The 11,443-nt window shown below is 47.8% G+C and overlaps 2 protein-coding genes across 5 annotated transcripts in view; both read right to left on the reverse strand.

The window, feature by feature from the left end:
* Window positions 1-11,443, reverse strand: part of LOC127003258 (uncharacterized) — a 38,229-nt gene that overhangs the window by 12,764 nt on the left and 14,022 nt on the right. The window lies entirely within an intron of this gene.
* The window catches only part of LOC127003256 (uncharacterized), a 31,141-nt gene continuing 20,687 nt past the window's right edge, over window positions 990-11,443 (reverse strand). For all 3 annotated transcript variants that reach the window (XM_050869676.1, XM_050869677.1, XM_050869678.1), the window contains exons 2-3: window positions 10,431-11,443; window positions 990-7,929 (exon numbers count right to left, since the gene is read on the reverse strand). The exon at window positions 10,431-11,443 is cut by the window's right edge and continues 1,124 nt beyond it. In XM_050869676.1, the coding sequence (XP_050725633.1) occupies window positions 3,846-7,929; window positions 10,431-11,443 (5,097 nt within the window). In that variant the 3' untranslated portion in view covers window positions 990-3,845. The remainder of the gene's footprint in view (window positions 7,930-10,430) is intronic.

Consider the following 11,443-nt stretch of genomic DNA (forward strand, 5'->3'; position numbering starts at 1 on the left):
ATTGCTAAATTAGAAGGTGTTCAGCGTCGGGCAACAAAAATGATCTTTTCCTTGCGCAACAAATCCTACAAAGAAAGGCTTTCCACCCTTAACATGTTCTCTCTTGAGAAACGTCGCCTCCGAGGAAAACTGATCGAATGTTTTAAAATATTTAATGGTTTCCCGAATGTAGACAGAACAAAATTGTTTATGATCGATGTCACTTTGCGAACGAGGAGCAATGGCATAAAACTCAAATGTAGACAAATAAATTCAGACTGCACGAAATTTTTCTTCACCAACCGAGAATGGAATAAGCTCCCACCTTCAGTGGTCCAGTGTAACACGATTGACTCCTTTAAAAACAAGCTCGATCGTCACTTCCTTGAACTTAATATTAACTAGAGTAGAAATGCAACGTTTTGGAGCCATCTGATTAATGTAGAATCACTTAGGTTTAAGGACAGGCCACCTGGTCTGGACCATGGGGTCTGTGTGGTCTGATTTTCTATGTAATCTATGTAAACTGCACAACAACACCGGGAACGCCGACACCCTCGCCACCCTAGACGTGCCATCAATCAAGAACCTTCAGCAAGCGACACTGCAGGAGTTGGGGACCCGGAGTGATGAACCGTCTCCGCCATCACCACCTGCTGCCACCTGCAGTGACCCCGCCCCCCCCTTCCGTCCCCTTCGGGGGATACACCATCAAAGCGTCCTTCAATGTAGTACACTAAGAATTTAAAAGTCGTATAAATATAGTAAAGTAATTAATTAATGTAGAATCACTTAGGTTTAAGGACAGGCCACCTAGTCTGGACCATGGGGTCTGTGTGGTCTGATTTTCTGTGTAAATCTATATAAATCTCTCTCGTCCTTGATTTCCTTTCCTTGGGTCCGTTCTCCCCCTCTTCTCCTCCACCTCTTTCCTGCTCCTCCTCCTCCTCCTCCTCCTCCTCCTTTTTTGGTCTATTCTCTTTCCTAAACTAAAAATATAAACAAGTTGATCAGTTTTCATAAACATTTATTTTTGTCAACAGTTGTAAGCAACACAGGAGCTGGCAACACTTGTGACTCGAAGCAAACTTATAATCAAAACTATATCAGGAAGGAATGTCCAACCGAGGGAAAGAAAATAAAAGGAAAGAGAGAACAAGAACAAACAAACAAACAAACAAACAGAGGAAAATTATTGAACGCCGAAGTGAACTCTAAACCCCAGTTTCGGAACACGAAAAAGCAAAAAGTTGATTAAATTGTTTATTCAGTTCTGCAACAATTAAAATCATAATAATTGATTGGGTGGTATGATTGGACACAGAAAGAGGGAATTCAGTAATAAAACAAATAAAATATATATGACCATTGAGAGAGAAAAAAAACTATAGCACTACATCATAAAGGAATAAACGAAAAGGATAAATTGATTCACTTTCTTAATTTAAAAACAAAATGTAATGAAGAAATGGCTGCGGTAGAACACCTTAAAAAAAGGACTTTGGGAATGAAAAAGAGCATAAACCAACTTTACAGTGAAGAGGAACACAAAACAGTATAAACCAAAAATACTTAAAGGAAGTTTTTTTCAATTTTCCAATTCAGACCAAAAAACGAAGTGAACAGATGACTGAGGCTGAACACGAAAAGAAATAATTTGGTAATAAAACTAGTAAAATCCAACCGAACAGTAAAGAAGAATAAAAAGTAATATATGAAAAATACGAAAAGTAAATTTGTTTTTTTTTCATTTGTTCTCAAAACCAGACTGTGGCGGAACATTAAAAGTAGGAATTTGATCATGAAACCAAAAAGACACAACCTATTAGTGAGGTGGAAAACATAGCATTATATGAACAAAAAATATTCGGAAAGGACGTTGATGATTTCTTGATATCATAAAACAATCAACTTACAATAAATGACTATCTTAGAACAATTAAATAAAGAATCTGTTAATGAAACACTTAAAACAAAGCAGGCACTGAGGAGGGAAACAAGGAAATATATCAACAATGTATATACGATAATTAAAACTGATCCAGGAATTATCCACATGTTTCATTAGTTAAGTACATGGAATCATTAACATTACTCTCGTTTTAATATTTTTTCCAGGTTTGTAATTTCCTGCACGAAATCACACAAGTTTTCTTTTTTCAACCAATCAGTTTTCCTAGATATATTATTTCCACTATATTTGTTCTGTATTGCATTAAGAGGAATCATTTATCATCTTCATTTCTCTAAGTCCATTAAATGATCGACTCTTTTTCTCCGTTGTACTCATACTCGTTTAGTTTTATTGTTTCTTTTATTATATTTCTTTTCATCAACACACCGTCATGAATCATTCGTCGTATTTATTTATGAAAGTCCATTACAATAATCAACTTGTCTCCACTTTTATCCGTTCTAGGCAATCTTTTTTTTCTCATCCTTTCCACTGCATTAAGTTAATTTTCTCTATTTCCTAAGAGGCATTAGTCAGGAATTATGCACAATTTATACCAGCACATTAGATAAATTGTTTTCCACTTACGTATAATCAGAAGCATTGAAGTTTGCCTATTTTATATATTGGTGTCTTTTTATTCTTTTTTTTAATAAACACACGATCACACAATGTTATATTCGCTGCGATTCATTACATCTTTTTACTTCTCCAATCACTATCATCGTTATCCTTGGATATATTTTTTGTGTGATTTCCGTGTTCATATCCTGTTCAGTTTCTCCTATACACATTTTATTTGCCGGGCTGGGATATTGCGACGCAGCCCAGCAAACGAGGGGTTTCAAGGCCACATTCACAAACTTTAAAAAATCGTGCTTGGTAGAATTTTTGCGCGATGCTTAGATTTCGACGGAACGGATGGGAGAGGGATGGGAGAGGAAAAGGAGATGAAAGGGAGAGGGATGGAAGAGGGATGGAAGAAGGAGGTGTAGCAGATGCATTAAGTGTTGTGGCGAGTCTTCGTAGATTGGAGGGGAACGGAAAGGATAAAGACAAGAGGGATGGCGAGGGAAGGGCTTAAAATTTTGTGTGATTTTTTTGACTTTCAAGGGGATGGATGAAGGATGGAAGGGAGGAGGAGGAGGAGGAGAATCAAATTTGCTTCAGTAATTTCCTGGACGCAGGCTCATAACAGTAACAACGGCAATGCATTATAGAAAGTTTTGAAACAGAAGGAAAATAATCTGTGTTGATGGTGATGTGTTAGTGGTGTTGTGCTGGTGGTGTTGTGTTGGTGGTGTTGCGTTGGCTATAATGTCTTGCTTGTGTTGTGTTGGTGATGGTGTGTTGGTGGTGAGTTGGTGCTGTCCTGTGCAGTGGTGTTAATTTGTGTTGTCATCGGAATTGTGTTGGTGGTTTTGATTGTGATTTGTGTTGTCATCGAAATTGTGTTAAGAACATAAGAACATAAGAACGCAGGAGTCTGCAAGAGGCCGGTAGGCCTGTACGAGGCAGCTCCTTTGGTGGGAGATGAAAGGGAGAGGGATGGAAGAGGGATGGAAGAAGGAGGTGTAGCAGATGCATTAAGTGTTGTGGCGAGTCTTCGTAGATTGGAGGGGAACGGAAAGGATAAAGACAAGAGGGATGGCGAGGGAAGGGCTTAAAATTTTGTGTGATTTTTTTGACTTTCAAGGGGATGGATGAAGGATGGAAGGGAGGAGGAGGAGGAGGAGAATCAAATTTGCTTCAGTAATTTCCTGGATTGTTGATTGTGGTAGTGTGTTACTGGTGTTGTGTTGGTAGTGGTGTTAGGAACGTACTGGTGTAGTGGTGTTTTTGGTGGTGATGGTGTTGTCTTGTGTTGTCTTGTATTTCTGGGGCTGCGTTGAAGTGTTGGGGTGAGGGAAGGTTAGCTCAGGAGGTCCTTAGTCATGTACATAATGACGGCGAACCAGACGGAGAAAACACAGAACTTGATGAACTCTCTCCCACTTATGATATCCGTGTTCTCTTCTCTTTCTCCCGTCTCTCCTCTTTGAACAGCACTTTTTCTTCCTATTCCCTTCTCTATTTCTTTCCTCTCAAGGGGTTCAGAAAGAGGAGAGGAACAAGTATGCTGTATCCTTTCCTTCACCATCTTCTCTTCTTCCTCTTGCCTCTTGGAGTGCTCAAGAAGAAGAGGAGAGGCATGACATCCTTCCTTGCTTTTCCTCTTTTCCTCCGTGGCTGCTTTAAGAGTATTGGAATCTTTTAAGAGGCTCCCGGAGTCCTTTACATCCTTGAGGGTGCTTGAAGAAGCCATTGGGGAGACTGAGAGTCCTTGGAAGGATGCTACAGGGATGATCTGCTTTTCGATGTTCTTTATTTCCTCGGAAGTCAGTCTTTCGTCATCGCTGCTGGAGTCGCTGCTGGAGTCGTCGGCGTTCATTGGCGTCTTGGGGTCCTGGCTGGGTGCTGGAGGTTTGATGGTCCGCGGCAGGGCGTTCAGTTTTTCCAGCTCCTCCAAGAAATCCTCCAAAGCCTCCTCGTCCACCTTGTCGTCTGGGTCTACGCGTGGACGAGGCTGTTTGGTTTCAAGCGCATTCGCCTCCTTTTTAGCCACCACGACCACCTCCTTCATTTTCTTTGCAGCCTCCTTCTTCTCCTTTTTCTCATCCTGCTTCTTCCGTTTCTCCTTCTCGTCCTCGCTGCTAGACTCGTCGCTACTGGAATCGCTGCTGCTGGAGTCGCTGGCGTTCATGGTCGTCTTGGGGTCCTCGCGGGGTGGCAGCGGCTTAATGAGGCGCGGCAGGGCGTTCAGTTTGTCCAGCTCCTGCATGAAGGTCTCCAAAGCCTCGTGGTCCACCTTCTCGTCAGGGTCAACGAGTGGGCGAGGCGGTGTTGTTTCAAGTGCATTCGCCCCCTTTTTAGCTAGCACGACCACCTCCTGCACCTCCACCTTCTCCTTTCTTTCCTTTTTCTTATCCTGCTTTTTCTTCTCCCGCTTCCCCTCCTCGTCGTCGCTGCTGGAGTCGCTGCTGGAGTCACTGGCGTTCATGAGTGTCTTGGGGTCCTCGCGGGGGGGCAACGGCTTGATGGGGCGCGGCAGAGAGTTTAGTTTGTCCAGCTCCTCCATGAAGACTTCCAAGGCATCGTGGTCCACCTTCTCGTCTGGGTCTAGGAGAGGACGAGGCTGTTTTGTTTCAAGTGTATTCGCCTCATTTTTAACCACCACCACCTCCACGTTCACACTCTTCCCCATTACCCAAGTCTTGATGTCTTTCTCGTTATCCTTCTTCTCCCCTTTCTTCTCATCCTCGTCGCTAGAGTCTGTCTCCTCCACGCCCTTGCCACGGGTTAGCAATGGCTTTGAGTTCCTGATGTTTTCCGTGAGAGTGGCAGTCTTCAGCATCTGGTTGTCGAGCGTCAGCAAGGGGCGCACGGTTCCTTCAGTGTCCCCTAGATCAATAGTGTCGCCGTTTTCTGTGTGACTGTTCACGGAGGGTTGAGAGGAGGCCTTAAGTATTTGCTGCGTGTTGGTCCGTGTTGATTCAAGGTGCTGTGTATCATTGGCTTCAGCCTTAGTGCCCTTGGCGGCTGGGTCGGGCAGCACGGCCTGACTCGGGGCTGCGGGGCCAGGCCCTTCGTCCAGCGCCACCACCGGGGGGCCGCGGTTTTCTGTGAGAGTCGGCGTCGGGACGTTCTCTGTGAGTGTCGGCGAGGCAAGGGGGAACTTGTACGCGTAGTCGTCGTCCTCGTCGCCGCTGCTCTCGAGATAGCCGCTGGGACTGAACACCACGTAACATCGCGTGTCCTCCTCCCCTGCCCCGGAGGCGTCCACAGGGTGCAGCAGCTTGCCCTGGATGGAGTGCACAATCAGGGACATGGGGTGGTCCAGGGCGTGCCCCTCCGTGTCCGAGGTGTCGTCGTTGTCGGTCTCGCTCCTGAGGGTGATGTCCAGCTCGTACAGGTCCCCCTCAGAGTCTGTGAGTCCCTCGCTGCCGCGGAGGACGCTCGGCTCAGAGTCGGAGTCAGAGTCATCCTCGCGAGGGGCGGGGCGGCCGGTGCCCTTAGGTGCCGGCCCGCCCCGCCCCGCTAAGCGAAAAAACACCTCGGAGTCCGGAAGGGTGTTATCCTGAGGCACTGCAGGGGGCCTGCCCTCCCCCATGGTGGTCTTGCCGTCCCTGTCCGAGGTGGCGCGGCTGCGGTAGATATTGGTCACTTTGCCCTCGAAGAAGCGCAGCTCGTCCTTGTTGAGGTGGCGGCAGTTTTTGGGCAGCGCGGCGTTGGTGCTGCTGGAGGTGGAGATCACCGCCACGCGGGAATTGCCGCCGCGCAGCGACCCGAAGCGAGGCCTGGCGAAGGGCGACGACTCGCTCCTCTTGCCGCGCAGACTCTGGGTGCGCATGAAGGGCTCAGTGGCGCCGCCCTCGCCGCCCGAGGTTTCGAAGTAGCGCAGCTCGTCGGCCCTGAGGGTGCGCACCTTGCCGGGAACGGTGGTGCGGGCGGGGATCGTCGGGATGGGCGCCGGCTTGGGCTTCTCGGGGGACGCTCTGCCCCCGTCACTGTCTGACGAGGAAGACGACGACGACGACCGCCGCCTCGCGTTCATCTTGCGGAACTTCTGCACGAGGGAGGCCACGTCGGAGGCGCGGGGCTCCTCCGCTTCGTCTCCGTCGGCGGCCAGCTCCAGCGCCACCTTGCCGCGCCGCGCCTCGCCCTCCAGGTCGGCGTCCTTCAAATTGGTGAATTGGTCGATGAGTCGCTCCACGTTCTGCTCCGAGGACGCGGCGGCCCCACCCGGCGGGTTGGTGGCGTTCCTCGGGGGACTGGGCGCGCGCCGACCCGGCTGTGTGAAGCGGCCGATCATCGCGTGCACCTTGCGCTCGCCCGCCTTGACCTTGGCACCCTTGTCGTCGCTGTCGCTGTCGCTGCTGCTGCTGCTGCTGCTGCTGTCACTTTTGCTCCTTCGGTTCTCCACGATCTCCACCTCCTTTGGCACCTCCTCACTCGATAGTCTTCTAATCAGTTCCTCCTTCCTTTTCTTATCCTCCTCCCTCCTTTTCGCCTCTTCCTTCATCTTTTCTTTTTGGAGGCGTTCTGCTTCCTCTCGCTCTCGCTTCTTCCGTCTCTCTTCTTCCTCTTGAGCCTTCTTCCTCTCAGCCTCTTCTTTTGCCTTTCGTTCCTGCTCTGCCTGTTCACATTTCTTCCTTTCTTCTTCGGCTTTTTCCCGCTCCTCCTTCTCCTTCTTCTCTCTTTCCTTCCTCTCCTTTTCCTCTTTGGCGATTTTCTCTTTCTCCTTCGCGATTCTTTCCTTCTCTGCCTTTTCTTCCTCTAACCTTTTCTTTTTTTCTCGCTTCTCCTGCTCAATCCTCTGCTTCTCCTTCGCCTTCTCTTCTTTTTTCTTCCTCTTCATCTCCTTTTCCCGCCGCTTCTTGTCATCCTTCTCATCATCATCACTCGAGGACGAGGACGAGGACGAGGAGCTGCTGGTCCTCGACTTGCGCCACGGGAACCACTTGGAGTCCTTCTCAGCCTTTTCCTCTTTTTTCTTTTCTTTTTCCACTTTTTCTCTCTCCATCCTTTCCTTTTCTTCTTTCTCCTTCTTTTCTTTTTCTTCCCTCTCCTTCCTTTTCTTTTCCTCCCTTTCCTTACTCCCTTTCTCTTTTTCCTTTCTTTCCTTCTCCTCTCTTTCCATCCTCTCCTTCTCCTCTCTTTCCTTCCTTATCTTTTCTTCTCTTTCCTTCCTCTCTTTCTCTTCTCTTTCCTTTCTCTCCTTCTCTTCTCTTTCCTTCCTCTCCTTTTCTTCTCGCTCCTTCCTCTCCATCTCCTCTCTCTCCTTTCTTTCCTTTTCTTCTCTTGCCTTCCTCTCCTTTTCTTCCCTTTCCTTCCTCTCCTTTTCCTCCTTAGCGATTCTCTCCTTTTCCTTCGCAATTCTTTCCTTCTCTGCCTTTTCCCGCCGCTTGTCTTCATCCTTCTCGTCATCACTCGAAGACGAGGACGAGGACGATGATCTGCTGGTCCTCGACCGTCGCTTGGAGTCCTGCTTGGCCTTTTCCTCTCGTTCCTTCCTTTCCTTCTCCTCTCTTTCCTTCCTTATCTTTTCTTCTCTTTCCTTCCTCTCCTTCTCCTCTCTTTCCTTCCTTATCTTTTCTTCTCTTTCCTTCCTCTCCTTCTCCTCTCTTTCCTTCCTTATCTTTTCTTCTCTTTCCTTCCTCTCCTTCTCCTCTCTTTCCTTCCTTATCTTTTCCTCTCTTTCCTTCCTCTCCTTCTCCTCTCTTTCCTTCCTTAACTTTTCTTCTCTTTCCTTTCTTTTCCTCTCTTTCCTTCTCTCCTCTTCTCCTCTCTCCTTTCTTTCCTTTTCTTCTCTTCCTTTCCTCTTCCCTTCTTTCCTTTTCCTTTTCTCCTTTTTCCTTCTTCTCATTCTCTCCTTTTTCCTTCTTAATTCTTCTCCGCTTCTTCTCTTTCCGTCCTCTCCTTCTCCTCTCTTTCCTTCCTTATCTTTTCTTCTCTTTCCTTCCTCTCCTTCTCTTCTCTTTCCTTCCTCTCCTTCTCCTCTCTTTCCTTCCTTATCTTTTCCTCTCTTTCCTTCCTCTCCTTCTCCTCTCTCTCCTTTCTTTCCTTTTCTTCTCTTGCCTTCCTCTCCTTTTCTTCTCTTTCCTTCCTCTCCTTTTCCTCTTTAGCGATTCTCTCCTTTTCCTTCGCAATTCTTTCCTTCTCTGCCTTTTCCCGCCGCTTGTCTTCATCCTTCTCGTCATCACTCGAGGACGAGGACGAGGACGAGGACCTGCTGGTCCTCGACCGTCGCTTGGAGTCCTGCTTGGCCTTTTCCTCTCGTTCCTTCCTTTCCTTTTCCTCTTTTTCCTTCCTTTCCTTTTCCTGTTTTTCTTTCTCCTTCTTTATCTTCTCTTCTCTCTCCTTCCTCTCCTTTTCCTCTTTTTCCTTCCTTATTCTTTCTTCTCGCTCCTTCCTTTCCTTTTCTTCTCTTTCCTTTTTCTGTTTTTCTTCCTTCTCCTTCCTTTCCTTTTCTTCTCTTTCCTTCCTCTCCTTTTCCTCTTTAGCGATTCTTTCCTTTTCTGCCTTTTCTTCTTCTAACCTTTTCTTTTTCTCTTGCTGCTCCTGCTGAATCCTCTGCTTCTCCTTCTTCTTCTCTTCTTCTTTTCTCTTTTTCTGAAGTGCTTTATCCCGCCGCTCGTCTTCATCCTTCTCGTCATCACTCGAGGACGAGGACGAGGATGAGGACCTGCTGGCCTTCAACAATAGCATGGACTCCTTCTTGGCCTTTTCCTCTCGTTCCTTTCTCTCTTTCTCCTCTTTTTCCTTCCTTATATTTTCCTCTCTCTCCTTCTTTTCCTTTTCCTCTCTTTCCTTTCTTTCCTTTTCCTCCTTTTCCTTCTTCAACTTTTCCTCTTTTTCCTTCCTCCCCTTCTCCTCTCTTTCCTTTCTCTCCTTTTCTTCTCTTTCCTTCCTTTCCTTTTCTTCTCTTTCCTTCCTTTCCTTTTCTTCTCTTTCCTTCCTCGCCTTCTCCTCTCTTTCCTTTCTTATCTTTTCTTCTCTTTCCTTCCTCTCCTTCTCTTCTCTTTCCTTCCTCTCCTTTTCTTCTCTTTCCTTCCTTATCTTTTCCTCTCTTTCCTTCCTCTCCTTTTCCTCTCTCTCCTTTCTTTCCTTTTCTTCTCTTGCCTTCCTCTCCTTTTCTTCTCTTTCCTTCCTCTCCTTTTCCTCTTTAGCGATTCTCTCCTTTTCCTTCGCAATTCTTTCCTTCTCTGCCTTTTCCCGCCGCTTGTCTTCATCCTTCTCGTCATCACTCGAGGACGAGGACGAGGACGATGATCTGCTGGTCCTCGACCGTCGCTTGGAGTCCTGCTTGGCCTTTTCCTCTCGTTCCTTCCTTTCCTTTTCCTGTCTTTCCTTCCTTATCTTTTCTTCTCTTTCCTTTCTCTCCTTCTCCTCTCTTTCCTTCCTTTCCTTCTCTTCTCTCTCCTTCCTCTCCTTTTTCTCTCTTTCCTTCCTCTGCTTCTCCTCTCTTTCCTTCCTTATCTTTTCTTCTCTTTCCTTCCTCTCCTTCTCCTCTCTTTCCTTCCTTATCTTTTCTTCTCTTTCCTTCCTCTCCTTCTCCTCTCTTTCCTTCCTCGCCTTTTCCTCTCTTTCCTTCCTTTCCTTCTCCTCTCTTTCCTTCTTTATCTTTTCTTCTCTTTCCTTCCTCTCCTTCTCCTCTCTTTCCTTCCTCGCCTTTTCCTCCCTTTCCTTCCTCTCCTTCTCCTCTCTTTCCTTCCTTATCTTTTCTTCTCTTTCCTTCCTTTCCTTTTCTTCTCTTTCCTTCCTTATCTTTTCTTCTCTTTCCTTCCTTTCCTTTTCTTCTCTTTCCTTCCTTTCCTTTTCTTCTCTTTCCTTCCTCTCCCTTTCCTCTTTAGCGATTCTCTCCTTTTCCTTCGCAGTTCTTTCCTTCTCTGCCTTTTCCCGCCGCTTGTCTTCATCCTTCTCGTCATCACTCGAGGACGAGGACGAGGACGAGGACCTGCTGGTCCTCGACCGTCGCTTGGAGTCCTGCTTGGCCTTTTCTTCTCGTTCCTTCCTTTCCTTTTCCTGTCTTTCCTTCTCCTTCCTTATCCTTTCTTCTTTTTCCCTTCTCTCCTTTTCTTCTCTTTCCTTCTTCTCCTTCTCCTCTCTTTCCTTTCTTATCTTTTCTTCTCTCTCCTTCTTTTCCATTTCTTCCCTTGCTCTCCTCTCCCTCTCTTCTCTTTCCTTCCTCTCCTTTTCTTCTTTAGCGATTCTCTCCTTTTCCTTCGCGATTCTTTCCTTCTCTGCCTTTTCTTGCTCTAGCTTTTTCTTTTTCTCTCTCTCTTCTTGCTCAAATCTTTGCTTTTTCTTCGCCTTCTCCTCTTCTTTTCTCTTCTTCTCGAGTTCTCTTTGCCGTCGCTTGTTGTCATCCTTCTCGTCATCACTCGAGGACGAGGACGAGGATGAGGACGAGGAGCTGCTGGTCCTCGATTGCCGCTGCAGCCACCGCCTGGAGTTCTTCTCAACATTGGGAGTGACCTTGCCCTTGGCCGCGGCGTGGATCGGCGGCGGAGTCAGTGGGAGGGGTGGGGCGTCCTCAACGGGGCTGAGCGGAGGCTCAAACTGCATCTGGAGGTTTTTGACGGAGGCGCTGGACATCCTGGTGAGGGAGCCGCGCTGCTCCTTCTCAGGGGACACGCTCCTGGCCTGGCGGGGCAACGGCCTCTCGAAGGGCGTCCTGAGGGTCTGGATGACGGTGCGGCTCGTCCTCGTGGTTGTCACCTTCTCAGTGGACATGAAGGACTGGCCTGAGGCTCCGGCCTCGAAGCGCTGCCGCAGACTCCTGACGGAGGGTGTCCCGGCGGGAAGCACGCGCTCCGGGTGCTCCATTGGCGGGGTCTTGACCGGCACAGCGGTGGCCGCCACCCCCACTTGTACCACGGCCTCCTCCTGGGAGAGTTTGATGAATATTTGTGTTCGTGGCGCCTCGGGGGTTGTCTCTCGCAGCGTCCTCCTGGGGCTGAGGGGTGG

The sequence above is a fragment of the Eriocheir sinensis genome, chromosome 25, assembly GCF_024679095.1.
Source record: "Eriocheir sinensis breed Jianghai 21 chromosome 25, ASM2467909v1, whole genome shotgun sequence".
Classification (NCBI taxonomy): domain Eukaryota; kingdom Metazoa; phylum Arthropoda; class Malacostraca; order Decapoda; family Varunidae; genus Eriocheir; species Eriocheir sinensis.